Source organism: Rhea americana, unplaced genomic scaffold (assembly GCF_003343005.1).
Source record: "Rhea americana isolate MKP2758 unplaced genomic scaffold, rheAme1 scaffold_250, whole genome shotgun sequence".
Classification (NCBI taxonomy): Eukaryota; Metazoa; Chordata; class Aves; order Rheiformes; family Rheidae; genus Rhea; species Rhea americana.
The window spans coordinates 1059433-1072599 of record NW_028186369.1 but is presented as its reverse complement, the minus strand read 5'-3'; the positions used below and the strand labels follow the sequence as shown (position 1 = coordinate 1072599).

Genomic DNA, 13167 nt, shown 5'->3' with positions numbered 1-13167 from the left:
AGCAGGGGCCATCTCCCCCGCGGCCTAGCTCCCTTCCCTCGCGGAGGCGCACTGCGGAGGTGAGGGAGCCTGCGGGCCGGCTACGGGGGCCCCCCTTCCTGTGGGCCCGTGAGGCGCGGAGACCGCCCGCAGCGCGGCAGTCACCGGCGCGGTGTCCCCCCGCGGCCCTGCGCACGCTCCTCCCCGGGAGCCTTCAGCGGCGGAACCTTGAAGCCGGCGCCCAGCGCGCCGGCCGGACCGCCGCGAGAGCACAAGCGCGCCTCTGGCGGGACGGCGTATCTTAGCAACCGTTGGGCCGCCCCCGGAAGTGGCCCGGGTGGCAGGAGCGGGCGGCGCGGTAGGAGGGCGGCGGGCCCGGGGAGCCGGGCGGGGGGCAGCGGGAGCGAGGCGATGAGGTCATTGCTCTCTGCCTGCCTGGCCGCGGGAGGGGGGCTCTCCTTTTCCCCCGGAGGTAGCGCCCTGCCTGCCCTCAGCTTCGGGCCTGCCTTACCGTGCCATGGGTCCCGCTGGTTTGGCCTTCCCTCCGCCCTGCTGCCTCCGGTCCGCCAGCTGTGGGCAGGCTTGGCCCTGAAGGGGCTAATCGGCTGCTCTGCACTGCGTCCGGTGACTCCCATCGCTAGGAGGACTTGGGCAGAGGGCGGCAGACGTGCTCCCAGCACATTTTTGTAGAGGCAGCTGAAGAGCCAAAGGGTAGCACTTTAATTAAATAGCCTTTAACCAGGCTTGGATTGAAACAAGGGGGATCGAAGAGAAGGCATTTTACAGCTGGGAATGTTTCTTGGCCTGTCCATGTCCTTTGAGTACCTTCTTGAACAAAGATCAGATTTGTGAATCACAAAAGAAAATAGCAAAAAGTTGGAAGACTTTGCTGGGAGACAGTCCTACAGCTTTTTGCAAGGGATGGGCATAACCAGTTTTTCAGTGATTTTGGTATTTCCTGGCCTGGTGACCCTAAACCCTGCAGAAGGACTTCTGAATTGTCAGCCATAGATTCACCAAAGCCTGTGAAGGCAACCTGTCCACTACTCCTTCACATAGCCCGTACTGATGTGGGAGCCCATTTGATGAGACTGTGGCACTGCCAGTGCTTTAACATTTAAAATTATGAAATGAACCCTGTAGCCTGTGTTCATTTGTTTGATTTAAATAGCAAGTTAACTAATTTTGTGTTCTATCATCTTTTTCTCCTTTTAGGGTTTCTTTTTTTCTTTTTTTTTTCTTTTTTTTTTTTTTTTTTTTTTTTTTTTTTNTTGTGGTATGGATACTTGGGGAAAGGCTGAGCGTGTTGGCTTAGAAACAGTGGGCAGTTCTGGGCATCTGCTTGGAAGCATGGAGTAAACATACTAGGATATTTCTTTTAAAATGAGCAGCAGAATAGATGGCTGTAGTGACATTTAAAATGTCAATTTTAGGTTTCCAATAGTATATTAAAATGAGTAAGGTATACGCATGTCATCTTTACACAACAAATCATAGAGTTGGGAACAAAAGCTCTGCTTCCTGAGCTCCAAAACCTGCCAAATTAGTATATAAATATGCCAATATGCCAAATTAACATATAAATAGGACACAGCCTGCTTTCAACTATAGGAGTATTATGTAGCCTCAAAAGAACAGGTGAAGTATTACACTGCTTGTTGTAATACTTGTTGATTGTTCAAACTGAGCTATAGTCATGGTAGTAAGCCAAATGAAACTAAGTTAACTTAAAAGGTTGGGAAGGGCAAGAGAAAAAACAAGATAGAGAAGGTAAGGATGAGAAATGGTTTTCCTCCATGAGATTTTTTTCCCACTATTTATATGGCTGTTTTTTAAAAAAATTCTTGTTGAAAAATAACTAAATAAAAGAGTCAGTTCGATAAGTATTCTCTGAAATGTCTACTCTGTGGGCACATGTTTAGGAAGGAGAGCCATGTAGAAACACTGGAGATCTCTGGTGGTGATACTGTCAACCAATGGTGACACCCCTTGAGGAAAAGTAAGAATAAAAATTCAATTTTAAAAAGATGGAGGCTTATCTTTTCAGTATTACTGAAAGTAGCTTTGATAAATAAAACAAATATTTTAAAAATCCATTCAAGTAGGGCTATTTCTTCATTTTTCTCTCAGGCCTATAAAATGGCCAATTCAATGTCCGTTTGTAAAGTATTCGGTTGTTGGTAAACTTCACTTGTAAGTTTTTGGTGCTGTACTATAGCTAGAATATTATACCTCTAGCTAGATTTATATTATTTTGAATAATTTCTGAGCATATGTGTGTATGTTCCTTTATTTACATATTATTTATTTCCTTGTTTCTGTTCATATGTATATAGGTCTTAGCAAAAAAAAAAAAAAGAAAGAAAGAAAAAAAGAAAAGAAAAGAAAAGAAAAGAAAAGAAAAGAAAAGAAAAGAAAAGAAAAGAAAAGAAAAGAAAAGAAAAGAAAATGCTTTTTCAAACCTAAAGCCAAATCCTGGACCAAATCTCATCTCACCTAATATTTCTTTAACAATCTGAGTAAAGCATGGAGGAAGTGGTGCAGGAAAGACTATTTTGGCTGGTCTTCTTGGACAAACCACACCATCTTTCTAAAGAAGGGAGAAGTGAAATGTAGGAGATAGGTTTTATTTCATATTTGTTGTGAAGGACTAATCTAATTAATAGTGTTTGCTGATTTTCATCAAAGTTTCTTGTCTGTTTCAGGAAAGATTTTTCTCAGTAGGAAGTGTGTACTTTTTCTTCCTCGCGATCTTCCTCAGAAAAGCCACCCTGATATCTGTTTCAATAGAAGTGGAAAACAAGTTTTGATATCTTGTTTTTCAGTCTACCTGAATCTAATAGACACTATGCTTTGTCTAGTGAAAGACTAAGTCTTTCAGTTGTACTTCAGGTCAGTCACATTCTCCACACCTGGTGTCCTGTATCTTTACAGCCCTAAGATGTCACATGCTATTTCTCATTCTGCTTTTCTTTTGATACAGGGTTCTGCTTCTTTTTTCCCTTTTGCTGAGTGCCAAGGAAGGGGAGCTCTATCTCCCTGTGTGGCCTCAAAATGCCAGAGGGATGTGCCAGATAGTGAGGTGAGGTGCTCCCTCCCCTCAGGAGCTGAGAACACCATCTACTTTCAGCAGCATGCTGCAAACACAAAATCTCTCACAAGCACCCTTACACCTCTTTGAAGGGCAGTATTGGGGTGTGCTCTGCAGTTTTGCAGTAAAAGGGAAAATTCAGGCCCAGAAAAACATTAGTCTTTGCAATTGTTTGGTTTTCCACCATGGCATGAGTGAGATAGATGCCAAGGAAACTTCACCTTTTGCCTCAAGGGGCTGACAACTCATTCATGAGCAAACATTTGCTGCTGCTGTATTTGGCAGAGCTGTGGTTCTGAGCCTAGGTTAATCACTTGCCTTTGCTGCTTACCCACTGCCTACTCCAAGCCTTAGCAAATTGCCAGATGCTGAGATTTACTCAATCAATTGTGTTGTATTAAATAGAAAGAAGAACAAAAACGCTGGGGACTTCCACATCGTGCATCCTATCTACATGTTATAAATACACTCTCTGTTTTTCTTTCCAATTGACTGGGTCCCCTGTACAGGAGCCAGCCTTAGGGGCTTGTAGAGTTTTCACATCTCTAACAAAGCACTAAAGGACAGAAAAGGACAACAGGCACCGGATGCTGATTGTTCTGTACCAGTGCACTCCTTACTGCAATTATTTTTCTGTTAGAAATCTCGACCTTATTTAAAGAGACGTTGTCAACTGCCTTAAAGCTCCTTTTTGTAAAGGTCTTATAAAGCCATTGAAATGTTTTCTTAATGACATGAAGAAAAATGGATTAGATAAAAAAAAATACTGATAAAGTAAAGATGGTTTTCTTCTTTAGGATCTTTCATCTAATGAATTAAAACTAGTATATAAACTTTAATCAGTTAATCATCATAGTCTTTTCACAACATAACTCAAAATTATTATCTCTATTTCCAGATGAGGGGAGTGAGACAAGAAGAGTTGAGTGATCTGACCAAGGTTGTTCAGTGAGTTTGTTAGAGAACACAGCTCCCAGTTCTTAGAAGGTAAAGAAGGCTCTGAAATTATCTTGCTTCATAGCATAAACCAATATTTGATTATGAGTAATGGGAAGAAATATTCCCCAGAGGCATCACAGTGTGTGTCTGTCTAGGCTTTTCTCTGTGGAGTTTTCAGGAGTATCCAGTGTCAGAACTAAGATACCAAGATCCAAGACTGGATAGATTCCTGATCTTGGCCAGTCCAACAGTGAGTGTGCTTCTCAGTGTACCGTCATGAAAGATTGTTCCAGGGTAGGAAAAATGACTTTGCTGAGAAATTACAGTGTCACCACCCATCATTTCAAGGACTAGGGTTTATTAGGAGCCTACTAAATACTTCTGTGATGTGAAATGCCTGTTGGTTGTCACAAATAACAATACCTAGTTTCAGTATAAGTGCAAGTGATTGGACTTAGTGTTTTAAAACCCGACTGGGCCACTTCACCAACGACTTTGGTCAGCTCAGATTTTCTTTGTATGTAATTGCCATCCTGTAATTTTGTGTTTGTGTTTATTGGCAGGTGTACTATTCTGTAAGGATCGCTGTCATGGTACTTAAGGTCTTCTTTCCTTCGTGCTGCTCCTCAGCAGAAAGTGGCATTTTGATCGGCCGTTGGATCTCAGAACAGAACTCTGCTATTATCCTTGCAGTGGTGCATTTCCCTTTTATTCCTGTCCAGGTGAAGCAATATCTCAGTGAAGTCCAGCAGGTGACTAAGATCAAAGTTTCTGTGCTTGGCTCGTGGAGCAACAGCAAACAGGAGAAAGAAGAGAGTCTGAGTAAGTTCTTGGAAGACCTTGGGACAATATTTTCCCATGAGCCATGGATTCAGATAAGCAAAAAGAGAGACAGCAAATTTTGGAGTTGTTCTACACTTCAGAAACAGTCTAACAGCCCTAAGGAAGAAGAAATCATCTTAGTATATTATGACCAGCGTAAAGTCATGCTTTCCCATCTGCATCCCCTAGTGGACACAACTACCTCCACTGACCGTAAGGTAGATGATGCTTCAGAGCTCGCTGCTATGTTTGACACAGTTGCAAAGAGCAAAATACTGTTCATGACAGACAGATATGATGATGGGCCCATCAAATTGACCCACTGGCAGTCAGATGGAGTTGAAGCAAGTATCATCGTGGAGCTGATGAAGCAGGCCTCTGTGCCTGCCTGCATGCTGTTGACATTCCTGCTTTCATTTACCTCTGCGATCTGTAAGAGCAGGTAAGCAATATGATGTTGGTCAGTTTACTTGCTGCATGGAAATGTAATTCGTGCTTTTAGGACAGTGCGGGTAGTGATCCTGCTCAGCTGCAATAAGAAATACTGACTAGGAAATGGATTTTGTATAAATTGTACCAATCTCATCATATCTCCTAGTAGTGCTTGTAGCCCTACAGATCTTAGGTGCCTTTCGGGTGTCTGATTTCCTGATCTCTGAGATCATCAGCATATAAAAAGGCACTTGGATGCTACAGTAGTTCACATAATGGGTAGTTGAAATTATAGTTGAAATGTAGGTTTTCCAGCTATAGCATGGCTGGCAGAATGATGTGAGGGTCTTCCTTAATGGCTTGATAGCTGGGGCTCCCTAATCTCTGTTTGCTATGAATCCCTCCATGGCTGTGAAACATCAGAAAATAGTGTGTCTAAATCCATCCTCTCTCTAACAGGCAACAGTATTGCAACCTTGTGACCTTATAGCAGGAGGTTACAGGGAATACTGATGTACTTGAGTCTTTGGTTAAATCCTGTTGTCTGTCCTTGATTGGAGTGGGATTTCACTGTTGTGAACAGGATGCTTCAGCTGTAATGTGTGGCAAGTGCATGCACTAAAGAGAAATTCTGAGCAGATTTGAAAAGGAAAAGCTTCTTTGTATAAAGCTTAATAACATGTCTGGGCAATTGACTGGTAAGGTTGTGCTGGATTGCCAGAAAGGAGATTGGAGTTCTGGTTCCAAGCTGCAAGAGGACACTTTGATTAATCAAATTTACTACTGTATTCATGGATAAATTTTTCTCAAGTATAGCCTAAGGGTATGGGAAGTAGAATCTTCTAACAGGTTTCCAATTGTATGATACTGTCGTGAAAAATTACAGTGAAACTCTTCATATACAAAGATTTGTTGAACAGTAGGATTACTCACTTTGATGTAGAAGGGGAAACTGTCCATTTTTAGACTGTTCAAATAAAATAGATTTGCAATCAGACCTGATATAATCAGGAACCACTGATTCATGGAATGGCTTCATAGACACTGGCTTTGCATTTGGCTGCCAATGGTAATGAAGTCAGAATTTTGTAATTAGATAGAAGATTGAGAGTCAGAAGGTTGGAAGTCCTTTCCCTGGCTTTTCATGGACTGTATATGACCACCAACAAACAAATTGACTTTTTTATGCATAGGCACTTGGTCTCAAGATCAGACTTCTCACCTTGATCAGTGCTAGCACTCAGACCAGGCTTAAATTCAGGTTTAGCCCAAGCCTCACAGGTCTCCAGAAGGCAAGGATCCAAGCATAACTTGGGAGCTCAGGCTAATTCCATGCAGCTTGGCAGGTCAGGCACAGGTAACTGATCTTCTAATTTCAGCTTTTCCTAAACCCAGTACAGCTGCTTTGAGCTGGAGCAGCAGCCAGGTAGCAGCCACTGTGTATACCAGCATGCAGAACGTGAGGCTTGCTGTGCTTAAACCAAGGTTGAATCTATTTTTAATCTTGGGGGATAGATACAGATTTGCTCCTGTTTTGTTTTATTCACCTGTAGTATCAGCTTGATACTTATCTATTTTATGGGTGTTTTAAAACAGTCTGGGAGAAAAGAGATTAATACCTGGTTTTATGACAAACCTTCTGCCTGACCTTTTAAGTCATTTAATGCAATTCAGTTCAATTTACCATGTTATGTGAGGTACAACTTCCTTTTTTTGCTTATGTACACAATGCAGGGAAAGTTCGTAGTAGTTGAAGATCAGTGTCCTTCCTGTCCCCTACTCCCTGTGCTGGGACATACCTAGCATAAAGTGAGATCTACCAGGTCATTTCTGCTTCTGATCAGAGGAAAGATAAAGAAGGAGAAACAAGGCCTGGCTGGAACTGAGCCCCGCTGGTTTTATACCCTTGCGCATCCCAACACAAGTCATCAAGTCTCTGTCTCCACACTATGGCACACTCTCCCAGTCTCAAAGGGAAGACAGTAGTGTTGCACTACTTATACATCCTGAATCAGAGATGTTTCTTGAAGATTCATTACTCTAGGGTAGTTCCTTTTGGTAGTTTCCTTGGTTTCTTTGGGGATAGAATCACCAAAGGATCCCCTCTCTCTCCAGAGAGAGGGAGATAAGGATGTCTCCTTGTCCAAACTTCTCCAAGCACCACTCAGAGGCTGAAACAGCTCTGCTAAAGTCAAACCAGGTGATAATGGAGCCACTGTCCAAGGAGACTCACTTGAAAAGTTTTATGTCGTTTGGTAATTGTCCAACTTAAATATTGTACATTGATTGTTACATTCTATTTGATGCCTTTTAGGAAGATCACTGTAGAATTTGGCTAACTGTTCTCCTGTGTAAAGAAAAAGTCCTTTCTTTAGACAGTTTTCAGTGAGAGATTCTCAATTTCAAAATTTCCATATTCCCTTTGCACTGACAGCTTTCTCTCTTCTGAGATATACCACAAGACTTCTTTCTTTCCTAGGTTTTTGAGATACTAAAGGAAAGTCAGCTTTGAAAAGCTAAAGAAATACATTAACACTGTGCACTTGAGCTGTGGAGTCTTGGAGGTTTTGGCATGTTTCTGTCATCATCTGTATATGCCACTGCTGTATATTTGTGTGAGGAAGTAGAATGATATATTTAGAAATTTCAGAAAGCAAGTTTTCTTTAGGCACTAACATTGATACAAGCTTTTAAAATACCCTTAAGTCCTGTACAAGTTTTGCTTATCTCAAGATAAGGCATTTCTTCAGCACCACCTTGTGCTAAGTGGTGGTCATTACAATTTAATCTTTCAGAGGGACTTGTGTGCAGAATTTCCATTACCACTGAAAAGTCTCTAGTGTGCTGTTGGGAACATTAGTGATTTAGGAATGAGGCAACAGTTTATGTGTGCGCCTTTTGGAGAGAGAGAGAAAAAGAAAAGCTGCCTAATAGTATTTTACTGACACTGTGTGACTTCTGATTCTTCATCCRTAAGAGAAATATTGTTCCTGCAGTTTCTAGCAAAGAGCAACAAAGCAGCCAGGGGGTTCTGGTTAATGGAGCTTTAACATTTGCCTGTGATCCAATTTCAAAAAGACTGCTTTTTATCCAATGTGTGAAGAGTCCATTCTTATTCTTGGAATGAATTTGAATTGGAAACTCAAGGTGTACTCATGAAGGCTATGTTAATTCATTGCTAGAATCCCTTACCTTTGGAAATACCTCAAACATTTCCTGCTGCATGCTTTTTAAATAATGTAATGATATAAATGCAGTCTTTTATTTTTTGTATTAGGTTAGTTTTCCATTATACTTCTAAAAATCATTCCATATACTATGTGTGATAAACAGGTGGGAGCATTTATGGTGATGCAGGAAGTAGGAGACCACACAGGAAGTATTTTTGGCTTTCTTCCTCAATGATTTTACAGATGGAAATTTCCATAGCTCATCTTGCGACTGTTTTCATTGCACTTTTTGTTACGTGTCTTCATTTAAATGTCTGCATTTATATACCTTCTCTTGGTTAAGAGTGGAGTAGAGGTTGGTCTACTTGATATTTCATGGAAAGAAAAGTGAAAGAGGTAGCTGTAATACAGACAAGCACAGACGTTTTATGTATCTTTTCCAATATGTGAGACAGCCTCATGGCCCATCTTGTTTAAGGGGACATGTTTGCCTGTTGGAGAACATTGGAGCAGGTAGACACATGCAGGATGACCTTCTAGGGACAAGGCTCCTTTGATAATGGTTATCACCTATGTGACACACTCCTCGCTGGCAGAGCAGAGCAGAGCAGGAGACTCTCCTTTTCTTTGACACAGATGACGAGAGGTATCTGGTCAGTGGGAGACCACCAAGCCTCTTGCTTTTGGAGTCATGGAGCAGCAAGAATAGTAAAAGAAACACATGTTGCTTGGAAAGGGTGGGGTGGGGGGCAGCCCACTGAGCACAAGGCCCCAGAGCCATTACTTCCTACTTGAATTTTCATCCTTACTCTTCTGGACATAACCTCGCTGGAAGAGAGAGCATTTCTCTGCAAGTGAATTCTCTGCTGTAACGAAGGCTTTCCAGGTCAGAATTTGGAACTACTGGGCTAGAATGTAATTGGAAGAGAAAACTCATCTGCACTTGTGCCTTGGTGAATCTGCAAAGCCAGGTCTTTGAGATCAGTGGCCAGCATGATTATCCACTGTGTCTCCCTGCCGCCATATCATGCTCTTTCCTCTGTCACTTTAGATATTACCTCCTGACAAGTCAGCTGAATAACAGTACGTTCATTTGTCTCTGAGGAGGGTGGCTGTAATGAAGAGCTGAATAACTCAGAGGCCTCGAATTAAGGAAAATGATTCACAGTACATTGCATGGATTTCAAAACCAATGTATCTGAAATTTTAATAGAGAGGGAGAAGGAGACTTAAGGACTCTGGTTTTAAACTGACAAACCTTGCATAAAGTATGGTTGAAAAGGCTTAGAGGGATGGGGGAAGGAAAGAGAGAACAACTCTAGTGAATCAAACGTGATTTTGAACTAGCCATATAGTTGCCATTTGTAGATTTGCTTGTGAGGGTGGAATATTTTATAAATAACAGCAGGAGCCCCACTCTGCATTTTATATTGTCGACTCGTAAACTTACCCTGCTGCTAGACCACCGGCTAATTTCTGCCAGATGAAATCTGATGAAAGCATGTACACTTTTCATGGAATTCTCTAGTCCAAATTCACTAATGATCCAAACAGCTGTACAAACTCAAAAGCAAAGCAGGCTACTAGAAATGGATTTAGCATTTGGAATGAATGCAAACTGAAGGAACATGCCAAAGCACTAAAAGAGAGTAGGTGAAAAAATAACAAGAAGTGAGCAGAGATTCCTGCACCTTTAATGAGAGAAATAACTATTGTATGSAGGAAAGAAGCGATCCCGGTTATGTCAATGTCCAAATGTATTCCTCAGATCAAATATGGTACTTTATGTCACTGTACTGCTACTACATATTCTTTCAGCAACCTACCTTCAGTGGCTTTATTTTGGACTACACAGGATCACTATTGCTCTCTGCTTTCTGGATTGTGTGGTAATAAAAGCAACTCCCAAAGATAACTGGGCGTCATTCAGTACTTTTCTTCTGAGTCATAAAAAAGAAGTGTATGAATATTCCCTCCCCTACAAGCCTAATGTGGATATTAACTTTGTAACCTAATTGAACACTAAGTGTTGCATTAGCTACTTAATACTGGTCACCCTTGCCAAGGAGATGTGAAGAAGATAGGAATGAAGACCTCGAGAAAGAAATTTGGAAGCAATGAAGAGGAAAAAGAAGAAAAAGGTAAGTGGGAAATAAAGGAAAGAGATAAAAGGGAATTGCAGGAGAAAACAAGTTGTTTGTAATACCTAGCACCTGACAGAAGCAACTAGACAATTAAAGAATTGTTTTTAATAATATTGGGATTTAAATTGCAAGAGTAAGAGGCAAGATCCTTGGTAATATTCCAGTCCAAAAATCAAGTTGTTAATTCAAAACTATATTGTATCCTTGCTCTATATACAGAACTGCCTTCACGTCAGCCTCTCAGAGACATAAAGCTGCATGCCGTCATAATGATGCATCCTAAAACACATGCTGGAATCAATATTGCATTCTGGCTTTTTTGGAAGAGATAGGTACTTTGTTTTACAGGATTACAGGTGGAAGTAGGAGGCCATGTTGTCTGCTTTAGACGTCTTGGTTTGGAAAGGCTGCCCAAATTGTATTAACCTCTAAGAGAGTCTTTAATGTCTAATCTTCTGTAATCAGTCGATGTTGTCACCATCTCTGGTTACACAACCTTACTTTACATTGAATGTTTTGTGTGGGAGTTTGTACAAACACAATACAACCTAATTTGTGACAAAAGCAAAAGGGAAGATTCGCATTATTTTTCCACAGAATGCTGAAGTTTTGGCCCTTGTCTTTCTTATGGAGTAAACTCTCAACTTGTGAGCAGTTGGGACATCGGCTGCAGCACCTCCAGGTCATCAGCAGCAACAAGAAGGCTCAAAACCAGATCCAACTAATGAGGTATGGAGTATGCACAAACACACACACATCATTGCTCTATCTCCTTCTGGAGCCTTTGTCATCAATGCACCAACTGATTTCTGCTCTAGCTGCCAAAAAATTCATTTCCCTGGCTAGGGTGTCATCAGCAAGCTTATCCTACAGCTGCTGTCTTGTTGTTTTTCTGTGCTGGATGTTGTCTAGTTTGTTGTTGCTTTGTGTTGTGATTTTTGGCCTGTAGTGGCTTGATGTATTTTCTGTTCCTAACTCTAACCCTGTACTTATTCTGCAGGATACCACTGCTCCTGCCCTGAGTTGCTTACGGAGCTCTGGGCTCTGTTCTGTGTTGCTAATCTCCTTCCTTTCCACTCAGAAGTCTCAGGCACCTACCTCGCCCAAGTGGTATGGCCAGATAGAGGTGAGGTGGCACCTTTTGGAGCTGGAGGTTCAGTGAACCCAAACCATGGGTGCTGTGCCCACTGCAAGGCTCCACAGGTGGCCTGGCTAGCACAGCAACTCTGCAAGGTCCTCACTGCATTGTGTTGTGTTGACTTGCTCTCTCAACTCCCTTCTAGTTTGCTGATCTTTACCCTGCAGGCCRTTTTATATTACGGGTATGCTTTTTGCCAGATACTGCTCTAGCCTAGGAATTGCCAGGAATATTGCCAAGGTTGCCCAGGGAAAGCTTGTACTCTACCTGTGTATAATGCATTGCTATCATGACTTCCACAAGCTTAATACTTTCACAGATGGTGTCGCTGCTAACCAAAAACTTAATATTTACTGGCATTTTCTATAAGAGCAGAATGGTTTGGATACTCCTGTCTTTTGCCCACTCTTTCAGGGAATCTTTCTGCAAGTAACTGAAAACCAGAGAGTCCAACAATAGTAACAAAATCAGTGTAACAGAAAAAGCAGATGTGCAGCAGAGTGAGTAGAAGAGGGAGAGTCAGAGATCAGAGACAAATATTGAATGCCCTGTGGCCATTACATAGTGAGCCTTGTTCTGTGTGGCTCTCTGATCCTGCAGTAATAGATTCCTGAGGAATACTTAAAATGGATCAGTACATTTTAAGGCTAAAAGTAACTGTGGTTGTTTAATCTGATATCCTGCATAACTCAGGTCATGGAATTCCATTCAGAAACTCTAGTAGTGAAAGGGCAGTTCATCAACCCTTCTGAATATGTTCATTTACCCAGGAACACTATTTATTACATTGACTAGTGGTTCAACAAAAGTTTACCTCTTGGAGAGCCATCAGATCTCAATGTGAAGTTCATCTTGAGTGCCAATGCCCTTAATATTGCTAAATCCCCACTGAGTATTTATACATTGCCTAACATGCCTCTTTGCAGCTTCAGTGTCACTATTCACTCGTCCTGCTAAAATGGTACTTTATTGTAGCAGGCTCCAACTGGCCCAGTGTTTTGCCACAGAAGTAGCAGTGAAAGTCAAAAGATCTCTACAATGCATCTCTTAAATAAATTGTCCTTTTTCCCTGGACGATAAGAGGTTATGTAAGTGAAGCCACTAGTTGTTGTTGAAACATTAAACACTGACCTTTTTCTTTAATGTTCTTTCTCTTTATCCCGCATTCAGGAAAGCCAACATCTTTGTCTCACTGATGATTGATGTGGTTCTGGGGATACTGCTAATGTCCTGGCTGTACAGAAAGAACCGGATTGGTCACCTTGCTGATACTCTTATACCTGTGGCTGATGTGAGTCTCAACAGAGCCTTTATTCTTTTGCCTACCATGCGTAGTGACCAGCTCTTGATTCCTGAGGTAGTTTCAAGGAGGCAGCGCCTTATGTACAAGAATTTCAGAGAGAGCCTGTCTCCAGTCAGGCAAATCAGGACTCCTCAAAACCAGTGAAGTCT

General features: G+C 41.7%; 1 protein-coding gene across 9 annotated transcripts in view; it reads left to right on the top strand.

Moving 5' to 3' along the window:
• Window positions 1–306: 306 nt before the first annotated feature.
• The window catches only part of PIGQ (phosphatidylinositol glycan anchor biosynthesis class Q), a 34203-nt gene continuing 21342 nt past the window's right edge, over window positions 307–13167 (top strand). The window contains exons 1-6 of one of the 9 annotated variants that reach the window (XM_085307030.1): window positions 320–337; window positions 2963–3061; window positions 3969–4057; window positions 4573–5273; window positions 11175–11306; window positions 12886–13006. In XM_085307030.1, coding sequence (XP_085163156.1) covers window positions 4600–5273; window positions 11175–11306; window positions 12886–13006 — 927 coding nt within the window. In that variant the 5' untranslated portion in view covers window positions 320–337; window positions 2963–3061; window positions 3969–4057; window positions 4573–4599. Of the gene's footprint in view, window positions 338–379; window positions 396–465; window positions 691–1375; window positions 1618–1807; window positions 1979–2399; window positions 3062–3968; window positions 4058–4572; window positions 5274–11174; window positions 11307–12885; window positions 13007–13167 lie in introns of those variants that run through there. The other 8 variants (XM_085307029.1, XM_085307036.1, XM_085307033.1 and 5 more) reach the window with 8 other exon arrangements.